The sequence below is a fragment of the Tetrao urogallus genome, assembly GCF_951394365.1.
Source record: "Tetrao urogallus genome assembly, chromosome: Z".
NCBI lineage: Eukaryota > Metazoa > Chordata > Aves > Galliformes > Phasianidae > Tetrao > Tetrao urogallus.
Genome location: NC_136816.1, coordinates 33,281,407 through 33,301,135, shown reverse-complemented (window position 1 = coordinate 33,301,135; position 19,729 = coordinate 33,281,407). Strand labels below are relative to the sequence as shown.

The window sequence follows — 19,729 nt, the reverse complement described above, 5'->3', positions numbered from 1 at the left end:
CAAGAAAATTATTATAATAAAGAACTGACATCTTTCACAATAACGTTTTTTCATTCATAATCATTTATGTACTACTTCTTTAGAAATTCATTTTCTTATGCACACAAAAAATTAAATCCTATAGAACCTCAAAATACAGCCAGAAATTTGCCATTAAGCTTGAACGATTAACATTGCTCTAATCAACCTTTTCATTTAGGACATCTGTTTCTAATTAAAGGACTGGTTGTAGCTCTGTGAACGGTCAAGAACCATCCAAGCATTGCATACTCTCAAGCACTGCTCCTGCCAATACTGCTATGTAGTCCAACAGCCATTAGAATGTTTGTTCAATGAAATGAAAAAGCTCGTAGGACTAGGCTACTGAACACACAAGATTCGATTACTGTGAGAACTCTTATCTGATTTATACTACTATTTTCAAACTAGTTCTATTTTTAAACAGGTCTTCTAGATCAGTGTTGCACCTACAGAAACACTATTCACATTAGGATGAAAAGTACTGCCACTAGAAAAGAGGCTTCTTAATCCCCAGAATACCAAGTTTTGGTATTCTAAACATGAGTTACCATGCGAAAGAGTAATACTGCACCCAAGGCAGAATACATCTGGTAATAAAGATACCTGATATACTTTGTTGCTTTTTAGGGAAAATAAAGCTATTTAAATAAGCTACACTGTTAGAAATCCTATTAACTCAAGTCTGTAAACAGCCCTTTAAATTATGTTCATGATGTGCTTAATAACCAACTTTATCCTCCTGATCAGCCCTTAAGTGAAATACCTACTTAAGTTTGCTGCCCTCACCACACATTTTACCCCACTGACTTAAAAAGGAAGACAACAATGATGAGATTCAAATTCAACTCCTTACAAGTGTATTTTATGTGATACAATGTCACATAAAACATCACTCACTTAATATAATCTGAACCACTGTAAACTACAAATAAATACAAATCACCCAATTCAGAACAAACATTGTTACTGCTGTGTGACTGAACATAACCGAAAGCTGGCACACATGCATAATTTTACTATAAAAGTATCAAATATGTTATTAAAACCTAAACTGAACATACTAGACAGTTAATACATTAAACTTTCTAGCAATATTTCATAGAAGAAAAGGTTACACACAAATTAAAACATAAATACATTAGAATACTCCTGTATGAAGGTGCACTGTACTAAAAAAATGCCCATGTAGCCAACTACCCTTTTAATAGCATAAACACAGCTGTCAAGTAGATAGAAACCTCCAATCATTTTTAAAACAGGGGCACATAAAGCCCTTCTAGCTGGAAACATCAGTACTTCACACCAGCTAAGAAAGTAAGCCAATACTACTATAGCAATGAATCCCCCGAGAGCAACACTATGCAGAAATGCAGTCTGGAAAGAACACAGTAAGGAAGAACCTACTAGAAAAATCAAGAAAAACTATTATTACAAAAACTCATCATGATTTCCAAAATATTATTCAGATGAGGTAAGTTTTTAGAGATCTTGAACACAGAAAAAGACTTGAGGCAACTTTTGCTTGTCTGAAATACCAGTACTTCTTTGTTCATCTTCTCTCTGCCTTTCAATTGACAAACATAAGCTTTCTTCACCAAAATGTAGCTGAGAGTGAACACAGTTTACCCACCTCTAATTTGAGCACTGTATTTGTTACCCATTTACTACCACTCAGCTGGGACCACTAAACAGATTTACCTCCTTTTCCATGTCTTAGCCAGAGATAATTTTTCAAGTTTCACAGTAAAAGCACAACACCTCAACATTATGTAGGCTGGTGTTAACTGCTTCTACAACTTCCATTTCTTACCCCATGTTAGGCCCACAGTTAGGAAGACCACCATCAAACCGGAAAGGCAAAAACAGTACTATGGATCAGAATGGATGAAGGAAACACTGCTTACCCTGAAGAAAGAAGATCAGAAAATAGACAAAGCACAGAGATGAGTCCTGGAGAAGGTGACCTGAATTACAGCAGTTCATGGGGCAGTACCCCCAGAGGGTTGCCCTCCCAGTACACAATTAGTGCCAGGCCTGAGAAAAGAAAGACTGTTACTAAGTTAATGCAGTTAAGGGGACAGGGGGGAATTGGGTGATCAGTGCACAGAGTAGTACATTTTCTTTCTTAATATAGAAGGGGCAATGGTGGAAGAAGCAGACTTTCCTCACCCACAGCCAAGTCCTGGCGAAAATCAAGAGAAGCCACTGTAGATATCAACTCAGAAGATCACTGCTGCTTTGGTAGAGTGGTAAGGCCTGAACAGCGCAGACAGCTTACAAGGAAAAGCAGTTTTTCTTTAGAAGGTGAAGAACAAATGTTTTTTCCCCCTCCCATCTTTCCCCTCATCCTATCCACCCCAAATAATTTGTGGCCATTCAACTCCAACTAACCAAATGTGGCTATGCTTTGTGTGGCTGAATGTATACATGGAATATTATTCCCATTATGCAACATATCATACATAAAAATTAAACAAAATACAAAAATATGAGGGCTACTCCAAAAGTAATGCCTCCAATTGGATTATGTTGGCCCACAATGTTGGAGGCAGATGGTGGTATGGCAGTAGAGGCTGAAGCTTTCACCAATTTTCCATTACATTTTGTCACCAGGCAGCAGAGGCAAGTCTGGCAAAATGGCATCTGACACAGAAATGCATATGAAGCAAAGGGGTGTCACTGAATTCCTCCAGGGAGAAAAAAATAATACCCACTGACATTCACTGACACTTGCTAAATGTTTAAGGAGACCAAACAGTGGATGTGAGCACAGAGAGGTGGTAGGTGGTATGTCCCAGTTGCAGTTGCAGTTGCAGTGGCAACAGCCACAGTCTAGACAGCTATGCACAGCTGTGACACCAGGAAATGAAGAGCATTTTGCTTGGCTCATCCATGCAAATCAGCAGGTTACAACCAAGGAACTGTGTAAGGAGCTGAATATTAGCTTCAATACACTGGAAATAATGGTGGCAGAGTTGAAATACTGCCAAGTTTGGACCAGGTGGTTCCCACGAATGCTCACACAGGAACAGAAATAATACTGTATGCAAGTCTCTCAGGACCTACTTAACCAATACGAGACTGGAAGTGACAGTTTCCAGGACTGGCATCATTACTGGTGACAAGAAGTAGTATCCCCACTGCAAGCTACATTGAAAACAGCAGCCCATACAGTAATGCAGTGGCTTTCCAGGGAATGAATTTCCCACTCAAGAAAAGGTTCAAGATGAAGTCCTCAGCAGACAAAGTGATGTGCACTATCCTTTGGGATAGGAAGGGGCCATCCTTCTGGATTTCCTGGAACCTGGACAAACCAGCAACTCTGAGACACTGACTAAGCTGAAGGCTCAAAATTCCACAGAAGAAGACATGATCATGCTAGGCCCATATTGGTATGAAGACCATGGAGCACACTGCTAGTCTTGACTAGACTGCCCTAACATATACTCAGTGGATGGTCCTGATTTGGCACCTTCTGATTTCCATCTGTTTGGGACAATGAAAGTTGGACTGTATAGGCAACTATATTGAAAAAATACGTTTTGTAGCTGAGAATTTGTGCTATCAAATAGTGTTGTGCTCTTTCAATCTGTTGTAGTTTCCACGGAAAGAAATAGGAGGCATTACTTTTAGAGTGACCTACATAGATGAAAGATGAACAATATGAACTAAGGTGAACTAAGATCTAAACTGTTAATATTTACACTAAAATATCCTAGAAGCTACATATATAACAGTGTACTGGAAACTCTGTTCTTCGTCTGTAAGTCCTTGTTACATTGAAGAGCCCTGTAGCTTGAGTTAGGCTGTGCTGTCACATCGAAGTACACCTGGAAAGAAGCAGCAGATACAGGAGGGAAAAGAAATAAGCATGTAGTCTGGATGACCCCTTCAGAAACTACCTCCACTAAAGGAAAGAAAGACAAGTTAGATGAAGATGGGAGATGTGGGAACATTATAAAACACCAACTATGAGGAAGAGACTGGGAACAGACTTTGCTTGTGAACTGGAACACTAACAACTGCCCTTTCACTTCACCACAGTTAATGAAGATCTTTGTCATTGCAATATTTGTGAAAATGAGCACATATCTGCACAGTTAATATACACATACATACGTATTTAAACAAAAGATGCTGAATGGTAAATCATGCCAACATACTGCAATTCCTATAAACAGAAGTTAAATAACTCTGTTTAAGAATTCTAACTTCAGGTTGATGAGCCTTTAAAAGACAGACTTTCAAGTTGCTAGTATAAAAATACTGAAAGCTTATGAAGACATGCAAGTAGACACAGCTACATACAGTTCATTATAGCTTTAATGCACTTATGTGTTTAAAAAAAAAAAAAAAAAAAAAAAAAAAAGAGTATAAAAGACAAACTTACTCCATCTGTGCTTTTCTTAAGTGCTGGCAGACTGTTATTCCAAACAAGTAGGAATTCCTGAAGAACTTCTATCCAAAACTATGCATAAGCCATCAAAGGCCTTATAACACACACAGTTTTCATGACTCACTATGTGCTCACTATTTCCCCATTCTATTTCCTTGCTCTTCCCACCCAGACTCCCCCAGTATGATGCAAGGCCACACAGCTCCTTGATCTAAGGAGATCAGCTGAAGCGGAACCCACCATTAAGCTTTTTTTTTTTTTTTAAAGTATATAAAGTATATATATATATATATATATATATATATATATATATATATATAAATATTATATATATAAATATATATATATAAAGTATATATATATATATAATATATATAGTATATATATTTAAAAAAAAAAAAAAAAAAAAAAAGAGAGATTGAACTTGAAAAAATATTCAAACCATAGAAGACAAAATACAGAATGGCAATCTATCTATCAATCTATCACTTCTACAATATGGGATAAGAAATAAAATGATCCAATTCAGCATTACCACATGGTATATATCCTTCTTCATCAAAAAGCTATGCACTCTGAATTGAAGTAGTAGCTGGATGCTTAAGCCTATGTTTAAAATAAATATGACCTTAATATGCTTCCTCCCAGTCAGGAATTACGCTTATGCACATACATTCATTAGACATTCTGTGCAGATCTTAAGCCATTGCATGCTTCACAGAAAGCAAGAACATGGAATATGTATGTCTGAACACTTCAGCACTGTTTGCTGTAATTAAGCCTGCCTCTTCATGAAAGATCATCAAAGTGTACCAGGGGAAAAAAAGTAAGCCTCAGGGGCATAGTTTGTGATCTTCCTTCATGGGAATCCCTCCCACACCAATCTGGGTAGACATTATATCTCACTTATAGAAAAAGTGACACAGGATCCAGCTAGAGTTACCTCACCATCTCTGATTCATAATTATCCAAACAACAAGCCTACCTACCCGCAAGGAAAGGATTCCTTCTGACTGCACACTGTTAATGTGACATGGCAAGACTGATGGATGACGATCTCACACAAGATACTTGTTAGGACTGTTTTGATTTTTTTTTTGTAAACTTTTTAATAGTTAATAAATTTTCTATATAGCAGACTCTGCTCAAAATGTCAAGTGCTGGGCTGCACATATCACACATATTCAGAATGAAATTTTAGGAAAAAACAAAAACCTTCCAGCTAACAGCTGATAGATGAAGTCATTCCACTCATGCTTTCTAGACCTGTAATGCAATTAGAAGAAGTTTTCCTAAAATTGGAAGAAGCTTTCCTAGCTCTTTACCTAGTGTAACATCTTAACAGCAAACAAGTTCAGTAACTCACGTTGCCAGTTTCTTAAGAATACAAAGAGCAGCAGTAACATCTGTAAGGCTCCTGTTTTTCAGATAGCAGAAGTGGCAGACTTTCAAGTTAAGTTCTTTATTCATAATGATTACTGTAGAAAACAGATAATAAAGAAAACCTGGGAAGCAACAAAATAGGACTTGCAATGAAGTAGGGAAGCAGCAAGAAGAAGACTGTCAGCATGGTTAATATCGTATACCCGCAGAGCTGGTAAACCAGAATGACCTAAGGCTAGATGAGCTCTGATCCTTCAAATTTTCAACATCAAAAACACATTCACCACTTTGTCTCAAAAGCAAATAAACAAGAGAGAGAGTGTGTTACAATCAAGCCATATTACAAATCAAAACAGAACAGAACAAAGTTCATCACATATTTCATAATTAAGCTGTTTGTGCTTTATTCCTCAGCAACAGTTTCGTGCAGCAAATACTGATTCTTTCAGATGTCGCTGCAATGGAAAGCCAGCAATGTTTTCCCATTTTTGCAGCCAAGGACTTGACTCAGCACATCTGCAGCCACTTGCTACATTCCCAGTCTTTATACTGGCTCTACTACACAGTCTTATGCCTTCTAATAGGTTAACCAAAAGGATCATCTCATGGTAAAAATGAAAGTGGGAAGACATATTTAAATGCGTTTGCAAAAGGAATTGATATACTGTACTTTGTCCAAGACAATATTTGTGGAAAAAAGGAAAAAAAAAAAATCAGTCTTTTTTTTCTAAATGAAAAGATGCGTACATTTTCTGAAATTCAAAATGCTATGACAAATAACGAAACTCAAAATTTTTTTTCAGAGGTGACTTTTTGCTTTCTTTTCCTTATAGGAGCACAGATCGTATTGTAAGAAAAACAAAACAAAACAAATCCATCCGTACACCTGCTGGACTTTAAAAATTCTAATAGAAGGTGGCACCTTACTGTAAGATACATTAGTAACAATATTATCCAAGAGAAAACAAGTGTTTTTATCTTGCTGTTTTAAAAAGTGAGTATGAAAGAATGAACACATTTAACTTCTTATGCAATAGTAAAAATTTTAATACTTACTGCGTAGGAGCCTATGAGAAACGCAGCATTTGCTTGCTTTTTTCGATCAAAGCCAGTATAATGAATTATTTTCTTCTTTATCAATGAAAATGACTGTATCAAGAAATGAAGAATATTATAATTCTGCTGTTTAAATGTTTCATGTCTCCTCTTCTAAAATTAGAAGAATGCAAGGCTCAGTTCATTTACTTTCAACCATTTGTATTGAGAAGACAGAATACATTGAAGACAAATCCCTCAGAAGCTTCAGAAGAGTCTACTGTACCTCCACCTAGATTATTCCAAGATTTTTCACGGTATCTAACCTAAATAATTTTACAAAATTACACTAACTTACACAGATCACATGATTTTTTCTTTTTCTCCTTGAATGTGTTTAATATTTCTGACTTCAAGTCCCATGCAATAGATATCTATCTATGTGAATACATAACATGGCAGTAAATATATTACATTCTCAAAACCATCACAGATAAGTTAAAGTCCCAACAGCACTAAAAACATAGTTGAGGTGTTTTTTGAAAAAAATCTTGATACTAAGATTTCTACTAATAGTTGCTTCTAAAATATCTCTGGATCTGGAAAATATAGGCTTAAATAAAAAAATTTAGAAAACCTTTTTAATTCTTATGAGTAACAACGTCTTAAAATTTCATCTAAGTGCTTTGCATATTGTTTATCTGATTATCTTAGGAAGAAGGTGGAATAGCAATGCCAATAGGAAGGACACTTATCTCTATAATGGCAGCAAAAACTACCCCCTACACTATAAAGGCAGCAACTCTTCACCGCAGTGGCCCCGGGCAAGCACCCAGTCCTCAGCAACAACCAAACCATCAGTGCGCTGTTTAACACTGTGTAGGCTGAAAGCGAGGCATAAGGAGCGTAGTGTTGACTCAAATGATAGCAAATAACTGCATATATTTTGACACACCGGATGAACACGGTGCTCTGAACGGACAGTAATATGCAGGTGTGCTTTCCAGTTCAATATAGGAATTTGAAAATAGGTTTCAAGACTGAAAAAAAAAAAAAAAAATTGATTTATGTTTGCAACATAATTTTCAGCTGATATAAACACCCCACCTGCAAATTTTCAGATTGAATGCATAGAGTTGCAATCAGATATTCAACTAAAAAATCTGATCACATCTCTTTGCCAGACTTTTGTACGCTTTCTTTTATAAGAGGAATATCCTTCGCTTCACAACCATACCTTCATACCTCATATCATCACTTTTTGGCAGTGCACATATTTGTGAACAATTGTGAATGATTACTGAATTATTACCAGAAGAGCAAAATTTAATCAAAAATCTCTGATGAACACCTTGTGAGCTCACTAAGAATTGCAACCACTGTCATCAAACCAGACTGATCCAACAATCACAATAAGGGTCACACATCCCATCAGTTTTATTATTTTGTTCCACTGCTTTTTTAATGTTTTAAGAAAAAAATTAAAAATTAAAATTTTTGTTACTTATAAATAAACAATACTGTAGGCATTACTTTCAGAGCAAGTTATTTATATGCAGCCCAAGACAATTTCTCTGTACTTAATGCAGTCCAGGCAAGCCAAAGTCTAAGACATCCATGCTGTGAACAGAAGAGAATCTTGTCTCAGGTAAACCTTATCTCTATAGTGACAATATGAGATGGATTTATGAAAACTGATGCCAGTGACAGACACTAATACCCTCTGCAAAACAAAATAAAACAAAAACAAACAAACAAAAAAGAACAAAACCACACTTCAACTTTCTTAAACTACTATGCTCCGCATGCTTTCCAATTTTCATAGTTCAATAGTCACAGCTTTTACGATCTAAGCAGTTTTGAAAAGGCAAACTGTGTTCACATTAACGCTAATGAGATTTTTATCTGCCTAACAGGTTTTATAGTTCAACTTCTTGAGTAAGAGGTCAACTAACTTGAAGTCACTGATTTCATCAATACAGGAACTCTTTATTTTAAAGACACTGTTTTCTATAAAGAATTGAATTACCTGAATTACTAAGCACCCCATGACAACAGCGTGTGCATGACAACTCTTCTCTAGGCCACAAAACAAACATCAAAAATCAAATACTGTTTCTTACAGAAGAGGTGTAAGTACCAGAAGAGGAACATAAGTTAAAAAAAAAAATCCACCATTAAAAATCTAACTGAGTCTGTACTCATTTAGCAACTCATCTTCTAGGAGCTTAATATTAGTCACTGCCACGAGAGCAAATTTTAAAGGCAAGTGGCTTTTCTCCTTCCTAAACGCAAGTAAAGCAACTCTGCATACATTTTCAAAACTTAGCCTTATTAGGAGTACATGAAAGCACCTTAACAAAAGAAACTTCTGGCCCATTTGCTTTTGTTCTTTACAAAGACGTGAAAATTGAATACTAAAACAAGCATTACCTTTAATTTCTTGTTTAGTTTGCAGCAGTATTTGTAGACCATTGCCAGATTTAGTGGTCCAAAATCTCTATAGAAGCTAGTAAGAGAAAGGGTAAAAACATTTATTTATTTATTTATTTTAATTCAGATAGTTTAAGCTAGATGCACAAAGTAAGAAGTAATAATATACATATGAATCATTCTGAGCACGTAAAAGTCTTCTTACATATGTACTATTTTAACTGGAACAATAGCTGTTTCATGTTTTCCACACACCATCACACAAGGTAGAATACTCAAGATTTGAAAAATTCAATCACTCCGTGACACCAGTCTAGAAACCCTGTTTTAAAAGCAACCCAAATGCCTGGCTTCAAAAGAAGGCAATGAAAAGTAATTCAAATATTTTGGGAATATGTTTGTGTAGATATACCTATTGTTCTTGTACATTTTATGGTAAATTACCTCAATTAACTGAAGATACAGTATGCATTACTACTAAAGAAAAGCAAACACAGAGAATAAATATTCATCAGCCCTTATAAAAACAGTATGTTTTTGGTTAAAAACACTTCAAGAATTAATAGCATTCCAGATTGCATACAAAGACATATGCTGCTCACTACCCAGCTCATAAAAGCTTGAGTCAGTTTTGTCAGCTTTTTCACTAATTCCAGGAAGTTTAGACTCTCCACTTAATACTTTGGTGACTAAAGACATCCCTTTCTGCTCAATGGCTGAATGTAGATTTAGGAGTATACATTGCTGCAACATGTTCCAATGTCTTCTAACAAGCTGGGGTATAATGAAAGCTCTGAAAAGATTTTTAAGAAATCCTGATGGGAAGCAAAGAAACCATTCTAAGCCTTATAAATAATTATGGCGAGTAAGTCTGAGTCTGACAGACACATATTATTAGCTCTGTAATGGGAATAGTATGTTTCCCTCAGCTACATTTAAACAAAGGACAGCAATTAGACTGGTTTCTCATTTTTGTCATTCTGACTGATTTATTGTAATAATTGTAAAAAAAAAGAGAAGAAAGAGAAAGAGAAAAAGGAAAGAAAAAAGAAAGAAACATAAAAAGGAAACAAAAAAGGAAGAAACAAACAAAAAAAAAGAAACAAAAAAAAGGAAGAAACAAAAAAAAAAAAAAAGGAAGAAACAAAAAAGGAAGAAAAAAAAGGAAAAAGAAAGTCTATACTTACTTTGCATACACAAGTTCATTGTCTACGCAGAAATAATGGGTATCTGCAGCTCCACTCTTTGGTTTTTGGCAGAGAATTGCGAAAAAAAGGCGATCTGAAAGGCAGGAAAACATAGCTTTCACAAACACCCTATTTTTCTGCAGCACGCCCGCCGGCAGTACAACAGCTTCCTCCTGCCTCGTCAGGTGGCAGCGACACGGCTCCGAGCTCGCAGCCCTCCATAGGCCGCCAGTTCCGGACACGGACAGCAGGGCTGGACCGGCTCCTCTTCCAGATAACGGGGGCCAGGCCGCACCGGGGCCGTCTGAGCATGGCAGCCGCCAGCTGCAGCCTAAGCGCGCAGCACCGACGTTAAACCGAGCCGCAAAATGTCTCGAACCGAGCTGGGGCGCGGCGTTTCCAAGAGGAGCGCCAGAGCCTAACCGGCCCCCGCCATTCATCCCACTGGGGACACCCGGAGCCTACGCTGTTTTGGCGCTCCTTGCTGAACTAGTTAAGGCCACTCTCGGTATTCACATTGAAACAAAACAAAACACCAAAACAAAACTGTCTCGAAGGGCAGCTGCAGCCACAGTGAACTTTAAACACGAACTGTGCTGTGGCAGTAAATTGCTGCACCTTTAGTTACTGATCAATAAAAACAGGCCTTGCAACAGCACAGCCATACTTCTGTTTTTGCTTCTGGGGAGGAAAAAGAAAAAAAATACATATATTTATTTATTATATATATTAATACGCATGGGAAGCAAAATTCAAAACCTAAAAGATTGTTTTGCACTAGTCTCCTAGAATGAATACATTTACTTAAACATCTGAATATCACCTATGTATAAGCACAGAAGCATATGTAAAGATCAATATCTCCTCTTCCTGAGAGCAGAAAAAAATCACTTCTGTTTCAAACGAAAATGATTAGCACTTAGGAGTCATTACTTATACGTTACAGAGGAAAAGACAGGGAGCCCCAGAAAAGCATTTGGGACAAAACATCAGGGAGGAGGGAGCCATAGCTCCGTGTGCCTCTCCCCATCACAGATTTCCTTCCCTTGCTCTGTGCAGCTAGGTCTATCATCATCAGAGGCTGCAGAAGGTATACTTGCTCATTCAAAGGAGAAGGGGAAAAAAAAAGGTGGGGGGGGGAGGACAGGCTGCTTTGCTAGTTTACTCCCCTCTTCCCTGAAAACGAGCACTCATGTCCATACAGAAAAGGACTGACCACATACAAAGTAGCAAAACTGAGAATGGATAAGATATAATATCTAGGGATTGTGTTTAAACTGGTGTTGCTAGATGAAATCCATGTCAAACTACAGCCCTGAGCTATGATTTCACACTGCTTCTAAAGTGATGTAACAGCTAGCTACCACGAAGTTTATTATAAGGCAAAGTTTTCTGTTGGGTTAGATGGCTGGACACGCCCACAGTGGGCTAGCAGTGTCCAAACACATCCAGTATTCCCACCCCCAGTGGCACCTACTCTTTACACTCGCTGTTTTTGACTAGGACTGAGCCCTCAGTGCACTCAAACAACACACACACCGAGGTCTGGACAAAATGGCTGCAGTGCTTGGGCTGGCATGCCACCTTCTTGCATGCCAACTTGTTCACATAAGTTGTACATCACTTTTGAAAATATGAAAGCTCTACAGAAGAAGTAATCCCAAATGCTTGAATACTAGAGAACAAAAAACAAAACCAAAAAAAAAAAACAAAGAAAAAAACAAAGAAATACATTTTCATAGGTCCAAAAACTAAAAATAATGTAGCATTTTATTCAAAGAAATGACTTGGGAGTATATGAATCACTTGCTTCCTCAGTGCACCAGCTTTTACTGAAAATTTTCTGCAGCTTTGCAAAAAGGTCCAACAAAAATAAGAATTCATCTCCTGAGTGAATAGAGAACATGTGGCCTTTTGAATAGCTGTTGGCATTCAATTCCACATTGGCATCTTTAGATTGCATTAATTGATGCCATTCTAAAACACCAGAAAGAATTTAGCAAGGAGCTCAAGCTTAATAACTGTAGAACCACCTCACAATAAGAGCTGCATATGTCAAATGCCAACATCCTGACAAGTCGTCCTTTCCAGCACCCTACTAACAATTGCTCTCCATTATGTGAACAGCAGGCTCCATCTTTTTGAAAATGTTTCCTACGAGGAAATTTTAGTAATAAGCTGTGCAGAGCAGTCTTTTCCCATAAGCCTATCTGCCTTTCTGGCAGCCTGATAGGATACAAATGGTAACTGCTCACTACATCTATTTTTTATATATTTTTTGCAAATGTATTTCCAGTTCTGTTTACAGCTACAGCGTTACCAAAGATTAGAGTGTTAATTTTTGAACATGAGTAACCAACGCTGTGAAACAAGGATTTCTCCACTACGGATCCAACTGCAGTACTGGCGTCTACACATGAAATACACTGGAACACTGATAAATGCACTTCAGTAGGACTCCACAACAGCTTGGGCTACAGAAGCAAAACTTCCACTGCACTCTTTGTTAACTTTAGCTTTTTAGTACTTCATTTACATATAATCTAATTTAGTACTTCCAGATTCTCACAAATTTCTAATAAAAGGTAATTATAAAATTATCATAAACTAGAGCAGATCCTTCTAATCATCTATCAGAAGAATAAGAGCACAGCTTACTGCCTTGCAGTCTGCATCTGCACTGCAATTAGAACATATGACTGCAGTACATTAGATGTACTTCAATTATGCTTAATTTTGTTTGCTTCAAATAACAAATCAGTTAAAATACAGAAACATGGACAGTTGCTGGCAATTAATTTTAGTAAGCTACTGATGTACAACAAAATAAGTCCGCAGACCTCACCTGAGAGTTGTGATCTCACAGCTTTGCTACTACTACAAGTACTGAACTAGTGAGATTAAAGCTACAACAAACATCTTTGTTTACAAAAGCCATAATACTCACACATCTGATTCTGTATGATATGCATACAGAAAGAAAAACATTTTGCTTATTTTTCTGCTCTACAGTGCTCCATGGAAGCCTAGGTATAGAACACTAAGAGCTACCATTTCACAACTGTGTTCACTGGAAAACAGAGACAACAAAATCTCCTTGCTTTACCTCAGTGAGCCTGATGCTTCTATGGGTCCACTGTGAAGGCCTTGAAGAAAGCAATTTCAATAACTCAGGAGGCATCTAAACACCAATCAGGCACTCACTACAGGTAGGACAAGTCCGCATATAAGCAGCAAAGATTATTTCACCGAAAGAAAAACTCAGCACTGCTATTGTTAACCAGATGCCTCAGATGAGAAATTCGAGTAGACTGACAGTATTACAAAATACAATGTCAGCCTGTTTTGAATTATAAAGAACGAAAATAGAGACTTACTTACTATTCTAACAGAACTGCATTTCTAAAGCCAGGGTTAATGCATGGTATTTTGTTACATTAAGAACTCCAAAATAGGAGAAAGACACAAGAGAGAACAAAAAGATAAATTCTGTTGCAATATTAAGATGAGAAGTAAAATTGTATGGTATTTTCCTGTTAGTCATCTTATCCTTGAAAACATTCATTCATTCATCTTTACAAATACAATTCATATTTAAGTGATAATACAGTTGACAATAACAACAACAATAGCTTGGCCTTCTGAAAGAGGAAATGAAGGCACACTAAAAAGTTAAGGAAATTTTTATTTACCATGAAAAAAATATTTTCAGGGCACATCATGATTGATGATTGATGCGTTACTTTACTTAAACAAAGTCCTTGATCTTAGCTGTTCTTGTCCAGTTTATAAGACTACATTACAAGTGTTCACATGATGTCAGCACTGGCTTAGATATTAAAAGTTTTACACCTGGCTTTAAAAATCTTTATTTTGAGACAGACCGATGAAGTCATATTGACAAAAGATTAAATACAACTTCTGTACTGAGATGTAGCTGAATAATAGAACTAATTGAGAGTCAGTCAAAATTTCCCCAAATTTTGTTTTTGTAATAAAAAAAAAAAAAGAACAAATTTGGTTTCTTCATAACATACAAAATCTGTAATGTCAAACCAACAATATGGGAAAAACAAAACAAAATATTTAGTCTCCATAGTCTCCAACAAAAACACACAAGTAAGAGAACAAAAAAGCCCTCAACCTATCTATCAATTAGCATATTGAACCAGATGCTCTTTTTAAAAATTTCCAAGTGACTGAGGACATTTTTTCTGGAGTTAGTTCCACACTGCAACCAACTGGATACCCACTGAACAGGAGGACAAACAAACATCTGTGAAGATTCCCCGTGGTGTTCTATCAGTTAAGATTTAATTCCTTGTTTCATTATTGTAGTTACTTCATTTTGGAATTAACTGCTGGAGGGAAGCGAGAGAAAAACATGCACCTTTTGTGCAAAGTTTATGCCTTATTATTGTACACTTTCGTTAATATGTTATTTATAAAATCAGAGCAATGACAACCTGACAATGAAGGGAAGTAATGAGTTTTTAAGCTTCTCACACAAAACGGTTACATTTCCTTTAGATCATATAAATTATTTCTTTCAGAGATCTGAAGAATATGGGAATATGCTTCCAGTAAACAGAAGAAATGTATTCAGTATCAGAAAATTGAATTCATACCATCCAGACTCACGCATTAGTTGACAAAGTGGTAAGATTTATTGTGCAGCTTAACAGACCAAACTAAACAGTTTTCCAGAAGCAGAGATTCCCTGAACTACACTTAATAACAAACAAAAATATTTAGATTGATAAGTGCAATTCAATAAGAAATAAAGAAACATAATAATTGTGTTGAGTATGATATCTATGCATAATAAAGCATTACCAACTCTGTTACATATCAATGTAACATCAGGCAAGACAAAATCTATACATTTTTATAGCTATTTGGGATGGCTTGTGCTGTTGTCTTCTTCCACATAGATGAAAATGAGAGTAGCCTGAAATGTTCTTGATGAGTTCAGGGCTATTTTGTAAGCAGAGAAGGTAATGCTAGTATTCAGTCTCCATGGTCACTAGAATATTCTCCATTATGTTCAAGTGCAAGAGTGAGGCTTGATACTTTAATCTGCTTCCAGTCCAGAACTACTAATTCACTTCTTGGAACTGCACTATGAGAAGGCAGAACTGACAGTCCAAAACGTGAAATAACTTTTAAAGCAGTCAAAGGAAAAGGTGAGCCTGTAGGCTCATTCTCTCTCAGGGTTTCTCTATTTGGAAAAAAAAAAAAAACAAATGTGTCATACCAATGCAATGAAAATTAGGCTGTAACTGTTCCATTATTAGAAGCTTGTAAACAGCAGCCATGATGAGCAGTATGAAAATAAGGGAACATGAATTATTGTTAAATACAAGAACCTAGTGCATTTTAATTGAGTTTGTTATGCTGTGTACTGATGTGCATGCTGAGCTCCCATTGAAAAACACAAGTCAAATCCTAGGTGATGTGCTGCACTATTCAAACAGGCAAGCATTTCCTCGGAAGAGAAAACTCAGTAATGTGAGAGGCCTGGTCAGTGCAGGAGGTGTGCCTTGGCCCCAGACAGATGCTGCCCATGACTGGTCATAACGCTGTCTGTGGGGCTGGGCAGGGCTATACAGCATTCTAGTGTGGGGATGTACTTTGATACCAAAGAGCAACACCTGCCTAATCAGAGGTTTCTACACTGAACCCTAAAATTGTGCTGTACCTGTACAGATAGTTACAGCTAAGAAGCTATGGAAAAATAAAGACTTACAGAATTACAGCTCTGCAAATAAACACGCCATTATGTCCCTGTGTAGACTAGACTCCCCAAAAATATAGTTTAGGCTGGAGTATTCCAGTTTTATTCCATAGGTCTATTAGAGCATTTTAAAATGAGGATTCTGTTACACTTTGAGAATTTACATTCTTCCTACATCACTATGCCTGGTTTCCAAAACACTGACAGAATCTTATGATTTTCTAAACACACTGCTATTTAGGACACATGGCCATTTAAATACTGTTGCTTCTCAGCAAGGATGAGATCTGTGCTTTTGTCCACGATTGTTCTCAGTATTCTTGCTGCTCTCTTTACATGCAGTTTCCCATTTGTCTTTTGTAGAAAAGAGATGAGGCTTATTTCTTGTGTTTGTTTTGTTTTTTTTTTTTAAGGGAAGTTGTAAATAATGCCATTCCCAAACGTGATACAGCACACAGAAAGTCCATTTCTGTGTTTGTTCCTATATAAACTAAACCCAGACACGTCTCTTGGACGTGGAACTGAGGGAATTGCTTCAGCCGCACCTTCGCGGCTGCCACACGGAACATCGGCTGCTGTCGCAATGCCACCACGGGCAACGCATGGGCACCGCGCGGGGCCAAGACAGAACACATCAAGACGGCCGGTACGAGTATTACGTCCACCAGCTGGCACGGAGGGACACCAGCCCCCCAAGCACGCAAAATTAGACTGCTGGGCTGTTTCGCAGATACGCATTTTGTCGGTTTAATTACTCTTTCTCTCCGCTCTGTTCCAAGCCAAGCCCCAGCGTGAGGCACTACTCGGCGCTGCCAAACAAAGTTACTCAGTGCACATTACGTTAATTGTTCCGAAACGCACCCAGCACCGCCGAACCCGGCACACCCCCGCTCCAGTGCCATCCACCCGACGACGTCGCGCCCCACTCCCCGCCGCCACCAACTTTCTCCCGGACCAGCCGAGATCGCCTGGCGGGAACACCGGCGCGGCGCTGCAGGAGGCGGCGGGAAAGGGGGGCTCGCCCCGCTTCACTGTCCCGGCCCCGACTTGCGGCGCCCCGCAGGGCAGCCCGCCCAGCCCCGGCACGCCCCCTCACCGGTGATCTGCACGCAGGTCTCGGGCGCGGCGGTGGAGGGCGTCTGCCGCCGCTCCTCGTCCTGCTCCTCAGCCCCCGCCGCCCTCGACGCTGCGCTCCGAGTTCTCTTCAGAGCCGGCGGCGGGCTGGCGCGGCGCCGGGCTTCGGCCCAGCTCTTCCGCTTCATGGCGGAGGTGGCTGCGCCGCTACGTGGTTGCAAAACGACCCGCTTCGTCCCCGCCGCGTCCCTCCCCGCGGGCCTCGGGTTGCCAGGGGAGGGACCGGCAGCGACGGCTGACACGTCTCCGTGGACACCGCCCACTCCCGCCGCTTCATGCACCTTTGTCCCCCCGCCCCCGCCGCCTCTGATTGGGTCGGGGCGGTGTGGCGTCACCAGCGCGGAGCGGTGGAGACAGTGATGTCATAGCAGCCTCGGTAACAGGTGGGCTGGCCCGGGCTTGCCGCGGGGCGCTAGGCGGGGCCGCCGACAACCGCCACCATTGGTGCGTATGAGGCGAGTCTGGTAACGTTCCGCCTGCCCTACCCCAGAGCTCCGAACAGGAGAGGTTTGCAGTTTGCACAATCTGCTTAGGATTTGGAAAGTTGGAAGAGCCGCGTTTATATCTAACACACAGCAGTGTGTTCCACTACAGCACGTTTCAATACACTGAAATAAGTGGAGCGCTGCCAGTCCTCCACTGCAATCCGCAGCCCAGATCTTGCCTTGTACAGGGTGAGCAGCCAGCGGATGTCGCCCATGTTTTGCTGCACAACTTTTTAAAGACATTGTTTTTAAATAACAGTAAGGGCCGTAGCTGCCCGTGGCCATTCACTGTGTACGTGGGGCTGTACTCACATGGGCTCTGGCATGCAGTGGGTGCTTGATATATGCAGGGCTGATGTTTTCCTTAAAGCTGTGTTTCTGCTGAGCCTCGTATGGTGTTCTTCCTCTCCTTGGCCCTCATCTTGTGATTCTATCTGAAGGTTTTGCTGGGATAATAAAAATCACATGGCCTACTAGCACTGAAATGCTGGGATGAGTGGCTTCATGAGCACTGGCAAACAGCAGCTCCAATTGAGCCCTTAGGAGTGCACAGCTGTGTTCAGTTCCTCTATTGAGTTAAAACACCACAACAGAACTGTTCCACCATGTGCTTTTTAAGTTCCACTGAAAGCAAAAAAGTTCAAGAAATGACAAGACAAGCACTTCCTTTAGAATGGAAAGCACTGGGCAAATGAATGTGAAATGACTGGAAAACCAAAGTGGAACTGGAAGTAGCATCATGGCTCATATGGCTGATTGCATGTATCAGCATGGAAGTGCTATGGTGCACGGGTACCCTGCATCCCTTCACTTCCAAGTTTCCACTCTATCCCACTGCCCCATTGTGCTTGTGGCAGTGCTGGGTGGTGGGAAGCTGCTGTGAGCTCAGGTTGGGTGCTGCTGGCTTGGGCTCAGGGTCACATGGTACTTTCACATTAACAGCATCCTTCTCTTAAACATGTGCTACCAAAATGTGTGGGTAATTAATACGGCTAATGGATAGTACCTCCTCATGTAATTACATTACTCAACATCATTATTTTTCTTAAACCTTTTATTTTTCATCAAGGAGCATTGCATCAATTTCACTTGAGCTTAATGGTGTAGAGCTCCCAAAAGTTTGTGCTGGGCATGACAACGGCCCGAATGGACACAGTGACAAGCCTTTTAATTTTACATAGGCTTTATCCTTGTGGTACTCCTCAGGCTGAAGACTGGTCAGATTCTGCAGAAGAGCTGTGCATTAATAACAACAACTTATAAGAATGGTCAAAGATCAGCAGCTTCAGAGGGGCTACATTCCTCAATAAATCCTGGAAAATCTAATTTTGAAAGTGGCTCATGCCTCAAAAGAGAGCAAAGTCTGCTCTATTTTAAATTTAAAAAATTATTGAAAGCAATAGACTCTGAACATAAACTCTTATAGAAAAAGTTGCTACAAAATCTAACAACCACAATCTACGATGTCCTCACCTCAGCAGTCTATGACAGAAACAACTAAGGATGTTTTTTTCAGATATACAAAAGGTATTTTCTGCTGCAAAAATTAACAGGAAAACAGGTAAGCAGCTGTGGCCTATTCCAAAACCAACTATCTGATCACAAATACATTTCAGACACAACCCTCCCTGTTTCAACAGATCCACCTTTTTGTATGACTTTTGTATGACACAAAGTAATTTCAAACAGCAGCTGATAATTTTAAAATATCTTATTCAAAAATAGAAAATAAACATCTCTGCTCTTGCCAGATGCAAAAGTACATGACAGCTTAAGTCCCACTGTTTAGAACCATGATTTTTTGAAGCTTATTTTTTTATACAACATTGACACACAATGCTGGAGGTTTTAAAGCCTCTGAAAAGTTTTGGATTTAAATGCAATTTGGTTTACTGAAAGGCAAGAAACTGAAGTTCTT

At 39.0% G+C, this 19,729-nt stretch overlaps 1 protein-coding gene across 1 annotated transcript in view; it reads right to left on the bottom strand.

Annotated features, from left to right (window-relative positions):
* Positions 1-17,454, bottom strand: part of CDC14B (cell division cycle 14B) — a gene marked incomplete at both ends in the record, with an annotated part of 44,990 nt that extends 27,536 nt beyond the window's left edge. Inside the window, 4 exons of the mRNA XM_079548732.1 lie at positions 6,857-6,949; positions 9,269-9,344; positions 10,456-10,549; positions 17,289-17,454. Coding sequence (XP_079404858.1) covers positions 6,857-6,949; positions 9,269-9,344; positions 10,456-10,549; positions 17,289-17,454 — 429 coding nt within the window. The remainder of the gene's footprint in view (positions 1-6,856; positions 6,950-9,268; positions 9,345-10,455; positions 10,550-17,288) is intronic.
* Between the last annotated feature and the right edge of the window lie 2,275 nt (positions 17,455-19,729).